Source organism: Cebus imitator, unplaced genomic scaffold (genome assembly GCF_001604975.1).
Source record: "Cebus imitator isolate Cc_AM_T3 unplaced genomic scaffold, Cebus_imitator-1.0 Scaffold465, whole genome shotgun sequence".
Classification (NCBI taxonomy): domain Eukaryota; kingdom Metazoa; phylum Chordata; class Mammalia; order Primates; family Cebidae; genus Cebus; species Cebus imitator.
In genome coordinates, this window is record NW_016107780.1 from 356423 (window position 1) to 382299 (window position 25877).

Below are 25877 nucleotides of genomic sequence, written 5' to 3' on the forward strand. Positions count from 1 at the left end.
TTTTTGTCAACCAATTTCACGTGGGTAATCTGAAATGAAACCACTTTAGTTATGAAACTCCTTTTGAGTTATTCAGGAGACCTTACTCCGTCCGCCTTCCTAACCGCCCCAGTGGTGTCACAGATTTGAAGGCCTGACACCCGGTTGCCAGACGTGGTACAGAATGTTCGATTTTACTACCGCACTCACACTTCTGCTTCTGTTTCCCCTTCTGTTGCTGCTGCCAAACCTTTATTTTTCAAATTTAAGTGAGTTCAGGTAAATTTTATTTTGGGAGCTTTGTGGCATTTTCTAACCCACTTCAGAGTTAACAGTTTGAGGATATTCTGCACTGTACTGGATCATATGGTTTTTCAAATTTTGATATGAAAAGATTCGGAAATAGTTTAAGAAATACAGCACTTGTTTAGTGTGTACTGACAGGGATTTTGGCTTGGCTTGTTCTATGAATGGTGATATATTGAAGCTACTTGAAAGGACGTCTAGCAGTTTACCGAGAATTTCAACAAGAAGAGATACAATACATTTGATCAGTTTCTAATGTAGCATTCTTTTTTTTTTTAATTGTAGGAAAATTTTTTTCAATTAACATGGTAAAACTCTCATTCCTGTTGATTTCGTAGATATGTCATTTCTTCAAAAGCCTTAATGAGGATACATTGCTTCATCGTTTTGAATCTCATTCTGCTATACCTCAAATTTTTGTCTTTGTAATTTTTAAGGAGATTTAATGTTAAGATTAGATTATATTAACATCGCTCAGTTGTACAAAGTGTTTTAAAGCAATCAAAGTGTAAAGTGACCTAAGATACTTATCAAATTGGTGATCTAGAGGGCATTTCAAAAATCACACTGAAGCAATGTGTACACAGTTAAAAGGTTTCTTAAGTAGAATATGATATGGGGAGAGCCTCGGGCTTTGGGGTCAGTCTCTTTAAATCCTGGGTGAGTGAATCTAAGTCTCACTGTCAGCCTCATCTGTTAAACTGGAGCAGGGAAAAACTTAACCTCTTATGGTTGTCCTTAGGATTCCAGTGAGGTGATCGAACATTGTCTTGAACGTTCAAGTGCTCAAGGAATGTTAATTTCCTTCCATTCAGCAAACTTTTGAGTACCTACTGTATGCCTGGCTTTGGCTGAGACCTATAAATACCAGAATGAGCAAGACTGATGGAGGTCCTGACTCTTTAGTTTCTTGCATTCCTCGGGAGTAAGTTTATGGGCAAGCTGTTGACACTTGAGAGTGAACGTATGGTTTCTGATACGGGGTTGGTAGTATTTGCCAGCTTCCATATCCAGAGTAGCAACTGAAACGTAGTAGGTGCTAGTATATATTCGTTTAGATGAATCAGAACATTGAGTAAACACAGGTCCCCAAGGATGTTCCTGCCTGCCAGTTAGTGTAAAATCAAAGTGTGGCTTGATCACATTTTCCCTTTTTTAGTGCAACTTGTTGGAAAATTTATCTTGGAAGTGGTAGTATCACTGAATTATTAAGAATACTCACTGTTAATGAGATGTTCTTGGCTTCTGAATTAAATAGACCTAGGTTTAAATCAAGTCATTGGATGTAGGAACATGAGAACACGTGCTTACTCTGTGTTTAATCCTGCGAAACAAGGACAATAATATCTGTCTCATAGGATGCCTTTTTGAGTTAAGTGAGTTAACATTTAGATAGTGCTTGGTCCATGGTAGACAGTCAATGAATATCAGTTTTCCTCTTTTATAAATCACAAAAGAAAATTTTCCACAGAATGAGGATATTTTTGATTGCTGGGGAGAGAATTCTATTCTGCAATCACTAAAAGACTTGAGTTTCTATTTTTTATTGGGGAAAACAGACCTTTAAATTTTACCTCCAGTTACTATAGAAGTCATTCAAGTTGGCAAATATTTATTAAACGATGACACTAACAATATTTGGAAAGGTGATGGCTATGTTTACCGGCGCTGTATATGAAATTTATTCTCAACTCTTCATTCATGTATCTCTTAAAATTGACAGTCCTAAATGGTAAACATCTTCTTTGTTTACAATTCTATCCTAATAGAATAACTCCTTGGTTTTATTCCCTTACCTGCCAAGTACCACATGTTCTATAGCCTCTTTTCTGGCTTTTTTTTTTTCCTTATAATTTTTCTGAAAATTTGGGCTAATTTTCATTTGAGAAAGTTTGCTTTTCTTTTGGTTGAGAGTTTTGTTCTTAACAAATCAGGTTTAAATGAAGCGGCTATTCACCATCTTAATTTTTCAGATCATTCTCATAATGAAGCAATCAAACTTTTTTTTCAAGTCTTACTTTGCAAACGGTAACCGAAGGTACCAAATGAATAAAATACTCTGGAGAAGGGTTGTGCAGGGCAAAGTAAGGTATAGAAATAACCATAGGGCCAGGCGTGGTGGCTCAAGCCTATAATCCCAGCACTTTGGGAGGCCGAGGCTGGAGGATCACGAGGTCAAGAGATCAAGACCATCCTCGCCAACATGGTGAAACCTCGTCTCTACTAAAAATACAAAAATTAGCCAGGTGTGGTGGCATGCGCCTGTGGTCCCAGCTACTCAGGAGGCTGAGGCGGAAAAATCGCTTGAACCCAGGAGGCAGAGGTTGCAGCAAGCCAAGATTGTGCCACTGCACTCCATCCTGGTGACAGAGCAAGATTCCATCTCAAAAAAAAGAAAGAGAAGCATAATACAAAATAAGAAATGTTGCTTCTCAGAAAGAGTAAATTGATAGAAGACGACTTTACAGTAGTCCAACAAGAGATAATAAATTATGCTAGATAGATTACAGTGGAAATAAGAAAGAATTTGGGCAGTACTGTGAAATTTAATAGGGTGCTTTTGGCAATTAGGTATAAGGAGATAAGAAAGGAGGTGTCAGCGTTGTTGCATGATTTGAACCTGAGTAAACCAGTTGTAGGGATGTTTTTGACAAAAGTATTTCAATTAGTTGAGTAAAATTTTTAATATTCCTCTGGTTCGTTTTCTTCTACAGTCATGGTTCTTTTCATCCTCTCAATTAGTAGGCCACTTCTAGGCTACGCATTCAGTAAATCGTTCAGCTCATATGGACAAAAGCACATGAACATTGCTAAGGGAACCTTTTGGAGCTCTGTCATTGTAACTTAATCGTCTACAAGCCCCTTCTGACCCTAGAAATAGAAAGGAATAGTGCATGTTTTGCCTTTCCTTAGTAGAAGGAACTGGCAGTGATGACTACACAGAGCAATCAGAATCAGATACTATGAGAGTTAAGTATGTTTTTCTAGCTTTCTGATTTTGTTTTATTATTATTTTTTATGTGTTTGTTTGGAACTTTTGTATTGGAGTGTAGCATACAAACAGTACATACAGTCAAGTATGTGGTATTACTACCCAGATTGAGATATTAGATCTTAGCTCTCTAATGCTTCAGTATGCCCTATCAGAGACAACTATTATTTTTTTACTATATAATTTTTAACCCATTCAGTGTAATATTTTATTACGTGAAAAACTACATTATGTGCTTTTTTCAAGACTTTAGGAGGTGATTGCTTATATCTAGTAATTAAAAATAAAACTGAGTGCTCCCAGCTTGAATCCCCATGAAATGCATTTTTAGAAAGCATGGGCTGGGCATGATGGCTCACACCTGTAATCCCAGCACTTTGGGAGGTGGAGGCAGGCAGATAACTTGAGGCTAGGAGTTCGAGACCAGCCTAGCCAACATGGCAAAAACCCATCCCTATTAAAAATGAAAAAAATAGCAGGTGTGGTGGCATGTGCCAGTAGTCCCAGAGACACAGCCAGACTGTGTCTCAAAAAAAAAAAAAAAAAAGAAAGTATGTTACAGTACAGGGATGGTGTATTTATCCAAAATGATTTTACTCCTTATGTTTAAAAATGTTATTGCTTATGTAATGCTCATGTAAGGTAATTTAAAAAAAAAAACTAATCAGCATTTCAGTTTTAAGGAATATATAGCTGTCCCTTTAATGTGGTCATATGATAATTATTACTAGCGTTAGGTTTTATCCTTTTTAAAGTAAGTATGTGTAGAACTGAAGTCCAAATATACTGCTTATGCTTTTTTATTTTGGAAAAATATCAAATTATTATATGTTTTTTCTTTTTGTTTTAAGAAATCAGTACTCTAAATAATTGTATTAATCAAGTGTTGTGATTTTTTCTAAAGGTTTTACTAATGGATTGAGAGGCCAATCTGTTTTAGTTGTGATTTTTTATTAGCTGGTTGTTTCACCTTGAGCAGAACCGTTAACTTCAGTGTATCTTAGTTTCTTCATTTAAAAAATTTAAGAAGTTGGATGACATATATTCTCCAGCTGTTCCAATGACAGGAATCATGATTCTAAATACTTAATAATTCTCCTCCTTTGACAAAGAAAAGTCAAGGAAAAGCTAAAACATAAGATTTCATGATCAGAAACGTCATTCTAGTAAGTGTATGCACAAGTGCACATACATGTGTGTTTGCCTTTGTATTTCTTATGACTTGATTTAACATGTGGTCTATTCTACCTCTCAACAGTGGAAAAATGACTGTCTCTCATGGATTAACAGATTTTTTTCTCTCTTTTGTATTTATTTTGAGACTCTTAAGAGTATTGTTGTAGTTACTTAAGTATTCAACTTTAACTTGAGCCAAAACTCATCTTAAGAAATTTTTTAAATTAAATAGTGATTATTAGGGTAAATATATGCAATACAAATATAGTATAGGTGACTAAAATGTGTAAGAAAAATTTGGAAATAACCGTGTTTCAAAAGGCTACCAAGGCTGGGCATGGTGGCCCACACCTGCAATTTCAGTACTTTGGGAGGCCAAGGGGGTGGATCACTTGAGGTCAGGTGTTCGAGATTAGCCTGGCCAACATGGTGAAACACTGTCTCTACTAAAAATACAAAAATTAGTGAGTGTGTCTTCTTAAATTTTCTAAATGAAGTAACATTTCATCTGTAGTCTCAGCTACTCGGGAGGCTGAGGCAGGAGAATCGCTTGAACCTGGGAGACAGAGGTTGCAGTGAGCGGAGATCACACCACGACACTCCAGCCTGGGCAGCAGAGCAAGACTGTGTCTCAAAAAAAAAGGCTACCAAAACAATACCAGTTTTACCATTTTTAGAATCTTTATTCCTATCACTGCCATGGCTTTAGTTTTCAATTCCTATAGCATCTCTTTCGTAAAGACATGTATCTTGTTATTTAATCATAGGGAGGCAATATGAGTGTGATCTTTAAGGACTCTAAAACACTGCAACCAGACTACCTGAGTTAAATTCCACTTCTATAACTTATCAGTTCTTTGTCTTTGGGCAGCTTGCTTAACCCCTCAGTGTCTTAGTTTTCTTATCTGAAGTAGGGACAAAATAGTACTTGCTTCAGGTCCTTCCCAGGGTTGTTGTGAGCATTAAATGAGTTATTACATGTTAATCACTAAGAAGAATGCTTTTTATATATTAATAGTAAGAGACAGATATTACAGTATATTGAAATACTATTGTGAAATCACATTTCTGTTCCTAGAGAAGTTCTGAAGTATGTTTCTTATCACTAATTGTCTTAGTTTCCTAATGGAAGTTGGCTCTCCAGAAAGTAACAGATATCAGTTATCTTGTATCAGATAATTGATACAAGATAATCATGGTGTTGACTTTTTTAATAATATTCTAACCAGAATATGAACAATATTCTAATATAAGTGACATAGTATTGTTCAAAAATGTCTTTGTGTAGATTGTTTTAACAGCTCTTTCGAGCTATAATTGAAATGCTATGAATTGCGTATAAAGTATATAATTTGATTAGTTTTGATTAATATATATACACTCACCTATAAAACCATCACCACAGTTGAGACAGTGAGTATATCCATTACCTTCAAAAGTTTCCTCATGCCCCTCAGTGACTCCTCTCTTCCCCATTATGAGGCACTGCTGATATTTTCTGTCACCATATATTTGTTTATAATTTCTGAAGCAAGCTTGTCCAATCTGTGGCCTGTGAGCCTCATGCAGCCCATGATGGCTTTGAATGCAGGCCAACATAAATTAGTAAACTTTCTTAAAACATTATGAGATTTTTTTTTGTGATTTGTTTTAAGCTTATCAGCTCTCGTTAGTGTTAGTGTATTTTATGTGTGGCCCAAGACAATTCTTCCAGTGTGGCACAGGGAAGCCAAAAGATTGGACACCCCTGTTCCAGAGTTTAAAAAATACTGTATAAGGAATCATACAGTGTGTACTTTTTTGGTGGTCTGACTCCTTTCATTCAGCATAATTATTCTGAGATATATCCATGCTATTACTTGTAACAATAGGTAATTCCTTTTTATTCCTGAGAAGTATTCTTTTGTATGTACATACTACAATTTGTTTACCCATTCACCTGTTAATATACATTTGTGTTGTTTCCAGTTTGGAGCTATTAAATAAAAATAAAGCTGCTATTCAAATATAAGTCCTTATATGGCTATATGATTTTCTTTATCTTGGGTAAATAACTAGGAGTAGAATGGCTGGGTAATATGGTTGATGCTTGCTTAACTTTGTAAGAAATTGCCAAACTGTTTTTCAAAGTGATTGTACATTTTACATTGCCACTACCAATGTATAAGAGTGCCAGGTGTTCCAGATCCTCGCCAATACTTGGTGTGGTCATTATTTTTAGTTTGAAGCATTCTAATAGATAATGTAACAATTTCTCACTGTGGCTTTAATTTGCATTTTCCTACTGATTAAAGATGTTGACCATCATTTAATGTACTTATTTACCATTTATATGTTCTTTGATGAAATATCTAGTTAGACCTTTTGCTCATTTTTAAATTGAGTTTTTAAAAAAATTATTGAGTTTTGAGAGGTTCTTATATATTCTCAAGCCCTTTATCAGATATATGCTTTGCAAGCATAATAGTATTTTTGAATTGTAGTTTTTAATTTTGATATAGTCTAGTTAACCAATTTTTTCTTTTATGGATTATGCTTTTTTTTCTATCTAAAAAATTTTGTCCTAATCCAGGGTCACAAAGAGTTTTCTTTTTTCTTTTTTTTTTTTCTTACAAGTTTTGTAGTTTCAGACTACATTTAGGTCTATGATCTATTTTTAGTTACTTGTAACTGGTGCCAGATATGTATTGAAGGTTTTTGTTTTGATTTTTTCCATATGGATATCCAGTTTTACCAGAACTTTTCTTAATAACTGTTACTTTCTCTCTGAATTACCTTTGCATCTTTATCAGATTTCAGTTGTTTGTATGTATGTAGGTCTAGTCCTATACTTTCCATTGATCTATATGTGTATCTTGATTCTAATACTACACAGTTTTGATTACTGAAGCATAATAACAAGTCTTGAAACCAGATAGTCCTAGCTATTTTGCGTTGTTCTTTTTCAAAGTTCTTTTGGCTATTATATAGGTTCTTTGCATTTCCATATGAATTTTAGAAATTAGCTTGTTAAGTATTACAGAAAAAAGCTGCCAAGATTTTGGTTGAAATTGCATGGAATCTATAGCTCATTTTAGGAAATTTTGATAATAAAAGCCTTCTATCTCTTAAAAAGTGTTTTTAAATTAATAGAGGTCTTTTAAATATCTCAGTGATAGTTTTCAGTAATCAAGTCTTTAGTTAGATTTGCCTTCGAGTATCATATTTTTATACCTATATAAATGTTATTTTAACATTTCAATTTCTTGTTGATTGTTGTTAACATGTAAAAATACAATTAATGGTAGATCCTGTTGAATTTTCCACATAGACTAACACACTTTTATTTTTTCCTTTCCAATCTGGATGCCTTTTCTTTTCTGTTTTTTTTTTTCTTTTCTTTTCTTTTCTTCCTTTTTTTTTTTTTTTTTTTTTGCTGGATTGCTCTGGCCAGAACCTCCACTATGATGTTGACTAAAAGAAGAAAAAGCAAACATGCTTGTGTTGTTCGTGGTCTTAGGGAAAAAGTATCTGCTTTTTTTCCACCATTAAATCTCATGTTACTGTAGGTTTTTCATAGATGTTCTTGATCTAGTTGAGAAAGTTCCCTTATACTTTGCTGCATTTTTTTTTCTAAATAAGAATGAACGTTTTGTCAAAGGCTTTTTCTGTCTCTGTTGATAATGTTTATATGGTTTTTCTTTTTTAGTTTGCTAATGTAGTGAATGACATTTGATTTTTAAATGTTAAACCAATCCAACATTTGCAAACTAAGCGCCAGTTTTTTCACAATGTAGTATCCATTTATATATTGCTGGATTTAATTTACTAATATTTTGCTAATGAGATTTGTATCTAGATTCATAGAATATTAGTAGTTTTCTAGTAAAATCTTTGGATTAGTATCAGTGTAATACTGGCCTCAAATAATGGGTTGGGGAAATACTCCTTCAGTTTTTTGGCAGTTTGTATAGAATTGGTATTATTCCTTCCTAAGTGTTTTGTAGAATTTACCAGTGAAGCCATCTGTGCCTTGGAGATTTTTATAACTACAAATTCATTTCTTTAATAAATATACAGATTTTCAGGTTGTTGTTCTTGTGCTTTCGTAATTTGTCTCTTTCAGGGAAGTTGTCCATTTCATCTCACTTGTCAAGTAAATTTGGGCACAAAGGTATTAGTAATAGTTCTCTAGTATCCTTTTAAAAATCAGCTGACTAATAATGTCAAACCTCTTGTTCATGATATTGACATAATTCTGTTATTAAGGACACGTTTTAGATTATGTACTTTTTATTGAGTGACCCTTTTATCGCTGTGAAATGACCACTTTTATACCTGGTAATATTAGTTTCACTATAATCTGTCTAACATTGAAATAGTCACTTCAACTTTCTTGTGATTAGTGCTAGCATAGTATATTTTTTCCTATTCTTTTACTTTTAACCTATTTGTGTCCTTTTATTGAAATGCTTTTCTTGGTGGCAGGATGGAGGGGGGGTCTTCCTTTCTTATCCAATCGAACAATTTCTGCCTTTCTATTGGAATACTACACCATTTGCATTATTGAGATTATTGATATGGTTAGATTCAGGTCTGTCATCTTATTTGTTTTGACTTGTCCCATCTCTTATTTGTTCCCTTTTCTTTGTTTCCTGCTGCCTTTTCAAATGAGTAATTTTTATCTCCTTCTTGTTTTATTGGCTATGACCAGCCCTTGCCCTTCAGAATATATGATTTAATAGACTTACTAGAGGTAGTCCCAGGTATTGGCATTTCTTTAATAGATGCCCAGATTTGTGAACCACTGGACTAAATGAGCTCCATGGTAACTTTCAACTTAATAGCTGTGTGACTTTGGTCTAGTTATTTGACCTCTCTTAATTCAATTTCCTCATCTATAAAATGGATATAAGAAAATATATTCGTCTACAAGTAAAAATATTTAAAATATTTTAAATAGTATTATGTTCATGTGGTTCAAACTTTAAAAGGTACACAAAGATTTAATATATACTATTTTATACTTTTTTGATTTTTTTGAATTATAAATTTTTGTATTAATAGATTTAGGTAAAATTATTTTCAAAAACCACTTGGAATGAAGAGTTTTTTCTTTATAGCCATTTAAAACTCAAAACCTGGTTTTTGAATTGTTAGTATGATTTACGTTATAATTTTAAAATTTACAGTGTTATAGTATCTAGAGAAAAATAAATATTTTAGATTTTTCTTAGTGCATAGTAGGACTTTTCAGGACAGGAGTATGACTTTTCAAATCAATTTAATGCATCTTTTTGTTTTGTGCTTTTTCCACAGGTTTTGATTCTCATCATGGCCATCACCCAGTTTCGGTTATTTAAAGTTTGTACTTGCCTAGCAACAGTATTCTCGTTCCTAAAGAGGTTAATATGCAGGTAAATAAGTTTTATGTTCAAACTGATCTGTTTATCTCCTCACTGGTTTTGGATACCTTCAAAACTTCAGATTTCGTGGACAGGACATACTATATTTAAGTTGAATATCTTGATTGCAGTATTTATTCATTAATTCCTAGTCGTCTTAAAATACTTTTCCTCCACTTCAGATTTAGAAAGTAGAGGTTCAGTTGTTTTTGTTCATTCAAATTTCTTACACCTTTCACTAAAATTACTTGCATAATACTATTTAGAAATAGACCAACTTTCCTTATTATAATCATCACAGAACTTTGATATATTTAATTATTTCATTATGAGAATGTTTTAAAGTCATTAGGTGAAATTAGGAATAGGTATTTCTGTCTATACTACAATAGTGTTGTTTTTATATTTAAAAAAAAAAGAAATCCTAAAAAAAACAACAAAAATGTATTCTGTCTGTTTAAGTAACATTCCAGAATAGGCATTTAGTCAAGGGCTGGTAAGTCATTTGCTTTAGGACATCAACTGTAAACTTCAGTTCCTTCTGTTTTGTCACATGATCATACTCAAGAGCTATGATTTGTAAAATGTGTGCTGAGGCACCTCAGGGCTTTACATGAAATTCACAGGGATGCCATAGAATATTTTAAATTTTCCAGTGAAACATAGTGATAGCATCTATTGAACACTTCAACTCAAAGTAGTTCACATTTGCAATATTAAATCCTGCAGTATTTTTGTATGATGATGATCTTGAATATTTGAGATAAGTTTTTGTTTACTTACATTTTTGGTGACATCTCTGCAAAGCCAGGATTTTAGGTTGTAATTAAAAGCAAGTACTGCACCAAAATTAATGTAGAAACAAAAACAAGAATAATGGTCTCCTCTCTTATTCTAAGGCTTAAGAAACTGTACAGGGTTCAATAGGCACACATTTTATTAATAAGTACAGTGATTGTGGTTATTTTAGAATAAAATAAAAACATTGCTTTCTCTTTAAATATGTATTTTTTACAGTGGCTACTAAGCAGTTAGGAGATACATGAGTATTAAGTTTTTTGGGCTACCTTATTCAATGGAATTGTGAGGTGTTTCTTTTGGCCTAAGAGTCCTTTGAAGGAGGGTGTAGTAAAAGAGGAAATGGACAGCAATCAGTTCTTTTTTTTTTTTTTATTTTTATAGACATGATTTAGAAGTTGCACACAACAATTTTGTCACTGCCTGCTTTCCAGAGCTTAGTCATATGGCCCCCTAGCTGCAAGGAAGGATGGGAACTACAGTCTCTGGCTAAATGGCCATTTGATAGCTGCTAAAACTCTTGTGACTTAAGTGCCATTGAATTTACTGCTAGAAGTAGAGTGGTCTGGGATTAAAAAACAAAAAATGTCCAGGGTATTGCAAGAGAGTAAGTGGGTGAAATAGAGTAGAGATGATCACTGGAACAGGAGAAGTCAAGAAAGAAATGGAAAATTTAAGTAATTGACTTGAAATCACCCAAGAGGATAGGATTTGGGAAGTAGAAAAAAATAATGAACTAAGTGTTCAAATTACCAAAGAATGAGAAGGATAATGGCCAGAAATTCACCAGATAAAGCAAGATTAAAAATGAGTATTAATTGCCAGAAGGCAGGAAGTTAAAAGAAGTGTTGTGTTAACAGTGGTGCTGCATTATAGATGTTTTCTTTTTGTACTTCTATTTTTTAAAATATTGGTTAAATATAGATTACTTTTAGGGTAAGAAATTTTGTTGATTTTAAAAATATTAAGGACATTCCTATTGTCACTATAAATTTCTATTGTAAATATATATATATATTCAGAATTGATTGTATGTTCAGTTTTAAAGAAAACTGACCCTATGTTAGGATAAGCTTCTCTTTGGTGTCTGAAGGACCCTTAGGTCATGTATTTTAAAATATCAGGCTTGACCAGGCATGATAACTCACACCTATAATCCCAATGCCTTGGGAGGCCAAGGTGGGAGGATAGCTTGAGGCCAGGAGTTCAAGACCAGCCTGAGCAACACAGCAAGACCCCATCTCTACCAAAATATAAAACAGGCTATTTCATAAATTTCATAAGAGACTATATTATGTTTCTATTAACTCTTTAACCAAATGTAGTTTCCAGTGTGTAATAAAAATACCTGATTTTATCAATTAGTTCTTAGTCAATGCCTTATGGATTATTTGAAGTGCAGTAAATGACTAATCATCTCCACTACCTGCCGTTTTTTGTATGTTTTGCTATAAAGCAGGCACACACTGTCTAGGAGTTTTAAATATGTCTCGTAATTAAATCCAAACAACCCATCAAAACTAGGTTTGAATACCTGCATTTTATAGATGAGCCTGTTGAGGCTGAGAAGTAGATAATTGTAACTAGACACAATAGAAGTAACATTGAAAACTGTAGTTTACACAGATTCCACAGCCTATGTTCTTAACAACTCAGTTATAGTATATCCTGTTTAATGTGGTGCTTTTCCTACTAATCCTTAAAACCAAGTTACCGTTTGGTTCAAACCAGTAATTTTTAAACTTCTTAATAGTTAATCTTATCAGGAAACACCATGTGTAAAACATAAAAGCCAACCTACCCTGTTTAAAACAGCAAAGGTGGCCCAGAACTTTACCCACAGAACCCATTGCACTCCAAGGAGCATGCTCTGAAACCACCTTGCATTTTTGTTTTTGACTTTATATTCCTCCCGAGTTTATTTGTTAATTCTGAATTCTAAGACAAAAAGGAGTTATGCTGTTCTGTCCAAGATTTAAAAAATATTCACAAAATGTCTGATTCATGACTTTTTTTTAATCATAAATTAATAAGTAACTCTAATTATTAAAATCAATAAAATTACTATACATAGTGCTTTTACTTTGCTTGTTTTGGTAGTTCTTGAAATAAATTATTTCATTTTTGTTTCAGATCTGGCAGAGGACGGAAATTAAGTGGAGACCAAATAACTTTGCCAACTACAGTTGATTATTCATCAGTTCCTAAGCAGGTAGTTTGTTTTTTTTCTTTTTTGGAAAGATTAAATAAGTGTCTGTTCCAGAACAATATTTTTAAAACTGGATTGCAAATCATTAGTAGACTATAAAATTAGTTTGATTTTTATTGCTGTTGCTAAATTTTTCTCGTCCCAAAATTCTATTTGGTTCTTCGTTTTATCTTCTGTTTTTTTGCTGACATTTTCTATTTTGTTTTCATTGGTTTCAAGTTTTTCCTATTACTTGTTGGAACATTTTTATAGTAGCTGTTTTAAAGCCTTAGATAATTCCAACATATCATTTTGGGATTGGTATCTGTTGATTAACTTGCCATGTGAATTGAGATATATTGATTTTTATATGCTGAATAATTCTGGGTTGTTTCATAAACATTTTGAATATTATGTTTTGAGACTTTGTCTTATTTAAATCCTATGGAGAAGCTTGGTATTTTTTATCAATCAATCTGGTTAGACCTAGATGAAAAGTTCCAGTTCTTCTTTTGTGGGTTTTAATGTCAGTTCAGTTTTCAGAGCATTTGCTTTTGTTTTACTTTGTTTTTTGTTTTTTAATGGACAGAATGGAGTAAATAGAATATATCAGAATGTCTAGTATTTTTTGAACTTTTGATCTGGTTTTGATATGTGATATAAAATGTATATTTTCCTGTGGGTCAAAAAAGTGTGAAAAACAGTGTTTTAGAAAGCCCATTTTTCTAATAAATCATCAATGAGATCTTCATTAAGTTACCCCTTTGTGGCTGATAATGTTGATCAATTAAATTTAGACAGATGTTGAAGAGTGGACTTCGTGGGATGAAGATGCACCCACAAGTGTAAAGATCGAAGGAGGGAATGGGAATGTGGCAACACAACAAAACGCTTTGGAACAACTGGAACCTGACTATTTTAAGGACATGACACCAACTATTAGGAAAACTCAGAAAGTATGTTAAAGATTTATGCTTTTGAAGATTAAATTACTTTTCAGATTCCTATAGTTAAAATTAGATGATATAATTCATATTTATTAGAAAGCATATTTCTAATTATCAATTGTTTGTTTTTTGTCATGTTAAGAATTTTATGTGCTCAAGTGATCTAGACATAGTTCTTTAAGCTGTACCCCAAGTCTTTTAAAATTATATATATACTTGTATTGAAATCCTACTATAGGTCAGATTCTAGACTCCAATCTCTGCCAAGGAGACTAAGGTGAATTGGATTAGAATTCTAACAAGTTCATACTTTAGTAATACCTACAAACTGATAAACAGATTTTATTGTTTGTAACCATTATAAAACTGATGCAGGACCCTGAGAACTTAAGAGTAATTGTGAGTTTGTATTAGTCATCCATACATTATTTAATCCCTTTTGAAGTGAATATGGAAGATCACCTAGAGATACAGGGAATTAACGAAAAAACCAAAATGCTTGAGTATTTTCCTATTTATCAAAATATTACATGTACTTTTTTTAAATCAAAAAACGTAGAAGGGATGACTTCCGATCCTTCTCTTTTCTTAGCCGGTTCTACTTCCCAGAAGCAGCCACTCAGTAATTTTCTGTTTGGATTTCTTCTAGTGTTTGTCATCATATCTATCTATAATATGGTTATATTGCCATTTCTTGTTTACCAGTAACAGATATTGTCCATTGACATTCATACTATGGTAAAGGAAGACTTACTTCATACTACCCTTCCTGCTCTTCTTTCTCCTTTATTCCAGTCTACCTCATTAGTCACTCTGCTATATCAGAAAAACACACTTAAAGCTCACTTTCTTGTTCAAACATAGAAAATATTTATATTATATATCTTACGTATAGATGGATAGATAGATGCACTTTTTAAAATTAAGACATTATTTATTTCACGTTTTCCAATATAGTTGTTCTTCACCTTTTTCCTCTCAGCTGTTTCAGCTGTACATTTATATTTACATTGTCTAGGTTGATAACATTTACATTCTTTTTCGTTGAGTTGTCCAAATGTCTCAATGCTAAAACACATTAAATTGTATATTTTTAAAGGATCCTTTATGTGAGTTTCTTAGTAGCTGAAGTTTCTTATTGTGTAAGTATAACGCTGCTTTCAGTAGGGACCTAGTAAATTACTATAGTGCCTTATTAAATTAATTAGAGTGAAAATGCTTTGAATAAGGCTACCAACGTATCATAGAAGTGTATTTGATGCCACTGGCCTGAATGAATTAATGTATTCATAGATATTTCATATGCTGAGAGAGTTATTTATACTACTGACAGGATATGATACCTGTTCTTATTTAATATAGTAACTAAAAGTGATTAATTATATTTTGGGGTCTGAGGAAAATAAGAGAGAAAGAAAATGAGACTATATTAATTTTTAAAAGTGAAATACAGTTTTTTTTTAGTATGTAACTGATTTGTGCAACAATTGCCTGAGTAATTGGTATTAACAGACACTTTTTTTTTTAGTTTTTACATTGTAAATTTTAAAAATAAATATTTTAAGCAATTACAAAATGTTTTGGTTGCCTGTTTTAATGTAGTGATTTGTAAAATATCCCTATAATTCTCTTTCAATTAATCTTGCAGATTGTTATTAAGAAGAGAGAACCACTGAATTTTGGCATTCCAGATGGGAACACAGGTTTTTCTAGTAGATTAGCAGCTACACAAGATATGCCTTTTATTCATCAGTCTGTAAGTATGTTAATGGTTCTAGGGAAAGGCTTGGTTTTGTTTGTTTTCTTTAAAGCAGAGGAATAAAATCTAAATGAGTTTAACATAGTATTTATATTTTTGTAACTTTAAAACAGGTTTAGCAGTTCGAGAGAAGTTAATCTGGAGTTTTACCCATCCTAACTTTTTATAAGATTGTGAATTACATTAGATACTAAGATCAAGGTCTCATTGTACACATGAAAGAGAGAGGCACAATGTTATTTAAAAATATAAACATCAGAGAGATTACCATTAAAATGAGAGATTAATCTTAATGATAGATTATTTTAAAGTAAGTTATGAATTGTTTTCTTCATAGAATGTATTTTCATTTAAAGTATGACTTAATTTTAAATGGTTTGACTTAAATGAAACTTTTTAAAGGGAAAATTTTGGAAAGAAGTAGACAGCTGAGGTTCTCAATCTTGGGAGCATATCAGAATCAGCTTTGGAAGTTTTTTAAAAGCACTGGTGTCTAGACTGCTCCCTATCTAAGCTTTAAGCATGCTTTAGTTCATTGATTATATTATCTATTGTTGTGTAACAACTCCAAATTTAGTGACTTGAAATAATAAACATAATGTCACACAGTTTCTGTGGATTGGGAATCCAGGTGACTAAACTGGGTGGTTCTAGCTCAGACTTTCTCATGTGTTTGTAGACAAGTTATTGGGTTGGGGCTACAATCATCTTAAGGCCTGACTGTGGTCAAAGGATTCATTTCAAAGACAGCTCACTTCCACACCTGACCAATTAATGTCATTTGTTTGCACAAAGCCTCAGTTCCTTGCTGTGCGCCTCTCCAAGGAGCTACTTGAATTTCTTTCTGACATAACTGCTGATTTTCCCAGTAAGTTATAAAAGAGAGAGTGAGATTACTTGCTCAAGGTGACACCACATTGCCATTTTGTGATATGGTTTTATAAGTGATAACACTGTCACTTTCACGTTTCTTTATTAGAAGCCGAATAAAATGATAAAGTGATACACTGTCACTTTCACGTTATTTTATTAGAAGCCAAAGTTACTAAATCCGACCCACACGCAAGCCTCCACCTCTTGAAGGAAGGAGTGTCTAAGAATTTGTGGACATATTTTTAACTCATATCTATCAATCTATATATTTTATTTATTTGTTTAAACTGCACAGGTGCTTCTGAGGTCCCTCTCCCCAGCGGACCCATGTATATGTATGTTTTTAATTCATTGATCAGCAAACACTTTTTACTAAAGCCAGGCCCTGTGGCATTAGTTAAAGGATCTTTGCCTCAGAAAAATGCATTCTAGTAGGGAAGACGTGATACTAAATAAATGATCACACACATCAATATAATTACAAACTTTGACAATTCCTATGCAGTTACATGATGCCATGAACACATAACACCACAGATACTTCTCTGAATAACATAGCATAATGTTTAATTTTTTATTTTATATATCTCAAAATTAAACTTTATTCATATATCTGATCTATATCGGTAAAGTGCTTCAATCCTACTCACTGAATTAGCAATATTTGCCACCTAACTATAATTATAATACTAACATAGCCCATTGTAAAGCTGTAAATATACAACTACTTACAGAGTTGAGAAGGGGTAAATAGGTTAGATGGAGAATGTCTGCAGTGCTCTTTCCGCATATTTTCCTCCCAAATGACAGAATAAAGGGGCATTGCATAGGAGTGGATGGTAACCTCCTCTTTGTTTTCTTTCTAATTTTTTTAATTATACTTTAGGTTCTGGGGTACATGTGCAGATCATGCAGGATTGTGGCATAGTTACATTCATGGCAAGGTGGTTTACTGCCTTCATCCCCTCATCACCTATGTCTGGTATTTCTCCCCATGTTATCCTACCTCGCCCCCCGCTGTCCCTTCCTTGGCACCCCCCAACTGACCACAGTGTGTGATGCTCCTCACTCTGTGTCCACATGTTCTCATTGTTCAACACCTGCCTATGAGTGGGAACATGTGGTGTTTGGTTTTCTGTTTTTGTGTCAGTTTGCTGAGAATGATGGTTTCCGGATTCATCCATGTCCCTATGAAGGACACAAACTCATCCTTTTTTTATGGCTGCATAGTATTCCATGGTGTTTATGTGCCACATTTTCTTTATCCACTCTATCATTGATGGACATTTGGGTTGGTTCCAAGTCTTTGCTATTGTAAACAGTGCCACAGTGAACATACATGTGCATGTGACTTTATAATAGAACAATGTATAATTCTTGGCTATATACCCAGTAATGGGATTGCTGAGTCAAACGGTATTTCTATTTCTGGGTCCTTGAGGAATCGCCACACTGTCTTCCACAATGGTTGCACTAATTTACACTCCCACCAACAGTGTAAAAGTGTTCCTATTTCTCCACATCCTCTCCAGCATAATGATCGCCATTCTAACTGGTGTGAGATGGTATCTCAACGTGGTTTTGATTTGCATTTCTCTAATGACCAGTGATGATGAGCATTTTTTCATATGTTTGTTGGTCTCATAAATGTCTTCTTTAGAAAAATGTCTGTTCATATCTTTCACCCACTTTTGAATGGGTTTGTTTGTTTCTTGTAAATTTGCTTTAGTTCTTTGTAGATTCTGGATATTAGCCCTATGTCAGATGGGTAGATTGCATAAATTTTTTCCTATTCTATTGGTTGCTGGTTCACTCTGATGATTGTTTCTTTTGCTGTGCAAAAACTCTTTAGTTTAATTAGATCCTATTTGTCTATTTTGGCTTTTGTTGCCATTGTTTTTGGTGTTTTAGTCATGAAGTCGTTGCCTATGTCTATGCCCTGAATGGTTTTGCCTAGGTTTTCTTCTAGGGTTTTTATGGTGTTAGGTCATATGTTTAGACCTTTAATCCATCTGGAGTTAATTTTAGTGTAAAGTCTAAGGAAGAGGTCCAGTTTCAGCTTTCTGTACATGGCTAGCCAGTTTTCCCAGCACCATTTATTAAACAGGGAATCTTTTTCCCATTGCTTGTCTTTGTGAGGTTTGTCAAAGATCAGATGGTTGTAGATGTGTGGTGTTACTTCTGCGGCCTCTGTTCTGTTCCATTGGTCTACATCTCTGTTTTGGTACCAGTGCCATGCTGTTTTGATTACCGTAGCCTTGTAGTATAGTTTGAATTCAGGTAGCATGATGCCTCCAGCTTTGTTCTTTTTCTTAGCATTGTTTTGGCTATGTGGGCCCTCTTTTGGTTCCATATGAAGTTTAAAGTGTTTTTTTCCAGTTCTGTGAAGAAGGTCAGTGGTTGTTTCAGTAGCTTTAAAAATACTCCTTTACTTTCAGAAATGTATATTAAATAATCAGAAATATTTTAAGAATTTTTAGCAGAGTATGATGTTATATATTGTCAGGAATGAAAACTTTATATGGGTATGTATTTAAAACAGTATAATTTTAAATAAATCTGTTCACAGATTGGTAAGATTAGTACCAGTTATTTTACACACAGCCACTTCCACACCTACCTAAACAGTCGAGCATGACCATAGTCATTGGTTTTTGGAAGAAAAAGTGAACCTTTAGAGGTCTGGCTTGGGGAATAGTGAGAGGTAGTGACCAGTAGATGATGCCAGGTAAGAAAGACTGGGAAAAGGAAGCGTGACATAGAAGAAATATTTCAATAAAGATAAATTTTGCATGATTTGTCATTTTTGCCTAGGATTGAGACAGTAAGTGCCAATAAAAAGTCCATAGTAAGTTACATATGCTTAAATGAATATGACTTTGCTAGTTTTTTTTTTTTTTTTTTTTTTTTTTTTTTTTTTTTTTTTNTTGAGACAGAGTTTTGCCCTTGTTGCCCAGGCTGGAGTACAATGATGCAATCTCTGCTTATTGCAACCTTTGCCTCGTTGGTTCAAGCAATTCTGCCGCAGCCTCCCAAATAGCTGGGACTATAGGCATGTACCATCACATCCCGCTATTTTTTTATATTTAGTAGAGACAGGGGTTTGCCATGTTGGTCAAGCTGGCCTCGAACTCCTGACCTCAGGTAATCTACCCACCTTGGCCTCTCAAAGTGCTGGGATTACAGGCGTGAGCCACCATGCCTGTCTGACTGTGCTAGTTTTTAGACTTCAGCTTGCAGTTCTTCTCAGCACAGATTGGCCCAATCAAGCATTTCTAATTTAGTTTGGGATCAGTCAGTTCCTTCTCACTCTATCACTAACTCCTTCACGTTACTAAGAAGAGAAAAAAACAGAAGAAATGTTCTCTTGTTGTTCATTCCAAAGGTACAGCAAAGAAGAAAATTTAATATAAAAGAATATCCCATAAAACATAAGAAGAAAGCTGGACATGCCTAGGAATGTTGAGCGCTGAAAGTCATGCATCAGTTCTAGGCAGCCAAGAACAATATCATTTGTACTTTGTATAGGACAGGGTAAGGAAGTTGAGAAGACACAGGAGATTGACAGGTCCTGAGTTACATGTTAAGTTACTCTTTTTGACAGCTGTGTGGAGAAAGGATTTTTTTTACTCTCTGAATTTCATTTTACTTTTTATTGTAGTCTGAATTAGGTGACTTAGATACCTGGCAAGAAAATACCAATGCATGGGAAGAAGAAGAAGATGCAGCCTGGCAAGCAGAAGAAGTTCTGAGGTATTTGAGTGGCATTTGTATTGCAGCCTGAGTAGAAGAACTAGATTTCTTCCCTACTGTGTTTAAAGTCAAGGGAGCCTATTCTGCCAAATATTATATTTTTCTTCATTTGATTCTTAGATAATATGGACTTTTTTTGTATTTCAGACTGCAGATACTATTTTATATGATTAAAACTTCACAGAAACCAAGAATTTTAAGCACTATAGGAACAAAAAGCTTTATTAATGGCAAATGAAATGTTATATATGCATATATATAAAAGGTTTTGTGTATGTATGTTTTATATATTGGGTTATATACATATATATGTGATACATACCATATTGCAAGCTTGATATGTCCTACTGTGAAATGTAGGCCACCACTATATATTCCTCTAGGTCAGAAGTTACAGCTTTTATTTCCATTTCCTCATGGTCTAGCATAGCGCCCAGCATTGCACATTCAAATGAAAATAACTTATGTGACACTCCGCATTTGTACATATATCTTAAATGATGTCCATGAAAGCCCTATGTGTTAGATAATATGAGCCACAAACTACCCATTCTACAAAAAATACTATTCTGGAAGTTTTAATCTTCATTTTTATTGGTTGCTCTTTTTTGTGTGTGAGCAATAAACATAATTCTTAATACTGCTATATTAAGTCAAAGAGTAAAGAGAAGATTTAAGAGAGAGCTCGTGACTGTGATTACTGATTTTAAAAACTCATTTAAATGTATCTAAATTATGTATATATTTTTAAAATCATATCATAAAATTCAGAAATATCAATTTTTTTATTTTAAAGTTGATTGTTTTTACCATAGGAATAGCAAACAACTTATTCTTTATCTGACTGTCAGCAAAAAAAACCTGATTTCATTTTTGTGTTTTCCTTTTTTGTCTTTGTCAATAAATTACAGTTACCTTGAACAGCCAGCAGAGGGTGCATATCAAGTCCTTTTTTTTTTTTTTCCTGCTGGTTAGGGGATGTGACATTTCAAAATTCAGCCAATAAAATTGTGAGACTTTTTAATATTTAGTTTTTATTTGGTCAGGATAACTTTTATAAAGGAAATATTTTTTAAATTGTGAACTATAACACTTAGGATGTTGCATGGATCATCAAAAAAGATAAGTCATCTTTTTAAACTTCTGTATTATTTTAAAAATAAATAATAGATACAGATGTCTGAGTATTTTAGGACATTTCGGGAATTCTAGTAATTATTAGTGCCATTAACCACAAAGGCAAAGGAAGGGGCTGTCCTTTTCAAATCCAGTAATCTCACTATAGAGTTCATGCCATAAGTTCACAAGTATCTTAACATTGTACAAAAACCTTTTCTTTTTCATTCCATCATCTTACCCGCTAAACAGAACAAAACAAATGAAAAAATGTAGTTAAAGACTTAATGTTTACCCTTAAAGGACAGCTTGCAAGAGTGAGATTGTTTATCCATAATAGACATGCTTCATGCTGCAAGTATATAGATAGAGCCAAAGAGAGATGGAGACAGCCATATATTGTTACTGACTCTGAGTGGACACTGAGCATTTTAAAAGTGTATCCACATATCCTATCTTCTAACTCTGAGCTTTCTTTCTATTGCCACTATAAAGTACTGCCAGTACTGTGATCAGTATTGCTAAGGAAGATGATTCCAGTACTTTAATAATTCCCAGCATGAAACTGGATAGGTAAAATATATTTTTGTCTGTAGCTATCTCTTAAGTTGTCTCTTTTGCCAGGAACTTTAGTTTCTGATCCAGATTCAGTATCCCTTTCCAAAATGCTTGGGACCAGAGTGTTTCAGATTTTGGAATTTTTTGAGAGTTTAGAATATTTGTGTTATACTGCTGGTTGATCATCCCAGATCTGAAAGTCTAAAATCTGAAATGCTCCACTGAGAATTTCCTTTGAGCATCATGTAGGCACTCAAAAAGTTTCAGAGTTTGGAGCATTTCAGATTTCAGATTTTTGTGTTTGTGATCCTCAGCCCTTATATTATTTTAGCTAGTAACCAGGTCAAAGCTTCATTATCTTACTTGTTTATAACCTAGCTAGCCCTTTATAGTTTTTTTTTTTTCTACCTCTCTTTTTCTTCTGTTTGACATTTTTTAGTTTAGATAATTAGTTTTTCTTGAAAGTGATCAGAGTGATAAAAAATAGATTTTTAAAAACTATTCTTCAGAAATTAATTGATAACAAAAGTCAAAATATTGCCAAAAATAGTTTTTTTACTTTCTTGAGTTTTGGTCATCCATAACTCTGCCTGCTCCTGTTTATCATTATGATTGAGAACTGTACATACATTTCACTCATTGTAGTCAGCATTGAGCTGTCCCAGACATAGATAATCCACTCTGGATTTTTCTTTATTTAACCTAATGTTGCCTATTCCATGTCCAGTTGTGACCTGTAGCTTCCTTCCTCAACATTGCATACCTGAATGATTTTCTCACACCCTAACCCTTCAGATCCAGGACCAACTTACGTTCACTCTGCTCTCTTCCTGTTTCATCATCCCACTCCTACCTCCACTCCCTACATAAATCAGTCAATAAAGATGAAGTGCGTCTGGGTCAGCGGAGTTATGGAAAGTGTAAGGAAGAGATACGTATTTCACAGTATAATTAGTAAATACCTACCACTCTCTTTTTTTAAAACTTTTAAGTTTAGGGGTGCAAGTGGAGGATGTGCAGGTTTGTTACTTAGGTAAATGTGTCAAGGGGGTTTGTCATACAGATTATTTCATCAGCCAGGCATTAAACCTGATATTCATTAGTTATTTTTCCCGATCCTCTCTCTTCGTCTAATCTCCACACTTCCAGTAGGCCCAGTTTGCATTGTTCTCCTCTATGTGTCCATGTGTTCTTATCATTTAGCTCCCACTTATAAGTGAGAACATGTGATATTTGGTTAAATACCCACCACTCTTCTACTTGGTAGAGCTAGTCACATATTAATCTTGAAATTTGTTTTTAGCTTCTAGGTAGAAGGTGTGTCTTAAGTTTTCATTTTCTTTTTGGAGTGTATGTTTTGTTCAGCTGTGTTCATCATGCACTTTACAAACTGGCTGTTTATAGCTACTATAATAACAGGAGATTATCAAGCTCAATATCAAGCTTTTCTGAACAGTATCCTCAGAAAATGATGTGGTTCAGTTGATGTACTGTTTTATGAAATGGAGATAATCTGAATAAGAGGTGTCAAAAAATGTGTGTTCGTATCCCTGTACCTAATCCTATGACTTTGGGCAAGTCACTTAGCGTTTATGCCTCATTTTACTTATTTGTTAAATAGAGATAATAATTTATTCTATTTCACAAATCATGTTCTAAGGACTGAGAGAAATACTGTTTTTGAAAATATTTGGAATTTTTATATTAGAAGATTTCAAGACTTTCAGCGTTTTATTTGGTGATAGTAAAAAGGCACTGCTATTTCTTTCGAGAATTTATTTGCCATTATTTTCTAAAAGTAAAAATATATGTTTCTTTTCAGGCAGCAGAAAATAGCAGACAGAGAAAAGAGAGCAGCAGAACAACAAAGGAAGAAAATGGAAAAGGAAGCACAGCGGCTAATGAAGAAGGAACAAAACAAAATTGGTGTGAAACTTTCATAACACATGTTCTTCAAATTTTATCATGCCAGTAGGAGAAATCTCAGCTCCACAACCCAAGCAACATTTGTATGGATTTAAGAGTATTTTAAGAATATACACTGCTTGATTTTAATACATTCATCAGGCCATCCAGGACACCAGGATTCTCCCAAATTACCTTGAACTCTTAGTGATTGAGACTCAAAAAAACAAAAAAGACTTGAGACAATATATTCTTCAACATGCTCCAAATATAAGACATTTGTTTGCTGTACAGAAAGTATCAAAAATGGAATATTTCAGTACCTCTCAAGCTAGTATTTCTAGCTAAATAAATGGTGTATATAATTTTATGGTGGAAAAGAACTGTGCTATCTGTTATGATTTCCTTCAGTGTGCATAATGATAAAATAATTTTAATATTCTTTTGTTTCCATGGTACCTGACCTAAATTAGACAAATTGTAGGGCTTTAACTTTATTTGTCTGGTCAAAATTGGTGTTGACATATATTTCCTCTAATTTGAACTGGTATTGTTTACTTTTATATAACATTAAGGGATTTGGTGATTTTCATTTCATGAAAACGACATTAAATGCAATAATTTTATTTATCATAAAGATTTTGCACATCATTGTTTTCTTTTGGATGGTGTTGTAATGTCATACATACTTGTAATTTATATCGCATGTATAAACATTGAAAATCAACTAAAATGACATTTGTTTTACATTATAACTTGTGAGTTTTAAGAACTAGTATTAATAGTTTTTTCCTTTCATTATAGATTTTAAGATGTTGTGGTATCCTTGAGTACCTTAGTTCTTCCTCCCTCCAAAAAGCCATTAATTTACAAATGCATAAAGCCATCAGGTCAAATATTTCAAAGCATTTAAATGATTTTGGTATTAGTTTGGTATGTCTGACATTATGCAGGTTACCTGTGTTATTGGCTAAGATAATGTTATTGATTCATTAAATTATAAACAAAGGTAGGAATAATAATCTTTTATTTATGGCGTTGTTTGGCTCCAAAACAGTCTTAAGGAAATAGTTAAATACTGTGTTTATAGGGGAAGAAAATGTAGACTTGATAGTTTAAAATCCCATTAACCTTTTCACCACAACTGAATTGCATCCAGCCTGATTTTCCTATCATCTTAGAATTTTTAAAGACTTTCTTTTTTTTTTTTTTTTTTAATTTATTTTACTTTAGGTACATACTATATCTGGCATTTCTCCCCATGTTATCCCTCACCACCCTTCTCTCCCTCCCCATCCCCCATTGTCTCCCCGCAATGGCCCCCTGTGTGTGATGCTCCTCTCCTTGAGTCCACATGTTCTCGTTGTTCAACACCCACCTATGAGGAGAACATACGGTGCCTGGCTTTCTGTTCTTGGGTCAGTTTGCTGAGAATCATGGTTTCCAGATTCATCCAAGTCCCTACAAAGGACACGAACTCATTGTTTTTTATGGCTGTGTAGTATTCCATGGTGTATATGTACCACATTTTCTTTGTCCAGTCTATCATTGATGGGTATTTGGGTTGATTCCAGGTCTTTGCTATTGTACACAGGGCTGCAATGAACATACATGTGCATGTGTCTTTATAGTAGAACAATTTATAGCTCTTTGGGCATATACCCAATAGTGGGATTGCTGGGTCAAATGGAATTTCTATTTCCAGATCCTTGAGAAATCGCCACACTGTCTTCCACAATGGTTGAACTAATTTACACCCCCACCAACTGTGTAAGAGTGTTCCTATTTCTCCACATCCTCTCTAGCATCTGTTGTCTCCAGATTTTTTAATGATCGCCTTTCTAACAGGTGTGAGATGATATCTCAGTGTGGTTTTGATTTGCATTCCTCTAATGACCAGTGATGATGACCATTTTTTCATATGTTTGTTCACCTCATATATGTCCTCTTTTGAAAAATGTCTGTTCATATCCTTCGCCCACTTTTGAATGGGGTTGTTTGTTTTTTTCTTGTAAATCTGTTTTAGTTTTTTGTAGATTCTGGATATTAGCCCTTTGTCAGATGGGTAGATTGCAAAATTTTTTCTCATTCTATTGGTTGCCAATGCACTCTAATGATGGTTTCTTTTGCTGTACAGAAGCTC

At 33.7% G+C, this 25877-nt stretch overlaps 1 protein-coding gene across 5 annotated transcripts in view; it reads left to right on the forward strand.

Moving 5' to 3' along the window:
* The window catches only part of EBAG9 (estrogen receptor binding site associated antigen 9), a 25250-nt gene extending 879 nt beyond the window's left edge, over positions 1-24371 (forward strand). For 2 of the 5 annotated variants that reach the window (XM_017512238.2, XM_017512235.2), the window contains exons 2-7: positions 9752-9849; positions 12769-12847; positions 13621-13779; positions 15419-15526; positions 20064-20155; positions 23652-24371. In XM_017512238.2, the coding sequence (XP_017367727.1) occupies positions 9767-9849; positions 12769-12847; positions 13621-13779; positions 15419-15526; positions 20064-20155; positions 23652-23772 (642 nt within the window). In that variant the 5' untranslated portion in view covers positions 9752-9766 and the 3' untranslated portion in view covers positions 23773-24371. Of the gene's footprint in view, positions 1-76; positions 157-8558; positions 8607-9751; positions 9850-12768; positions 12848-13620; positions 13780-15418; positions 15527-20063; positions 20156-23651 lie in introns of all 5 variants that reach the window. The other 3 variants (XM_037732708.1, XM_017512236.2, XM_037732709.1) reach the window with 3 other exon arrangements.
* The last annotated feature ends 1506 nt before the right edge of the window (positions 24372-25877 follow it).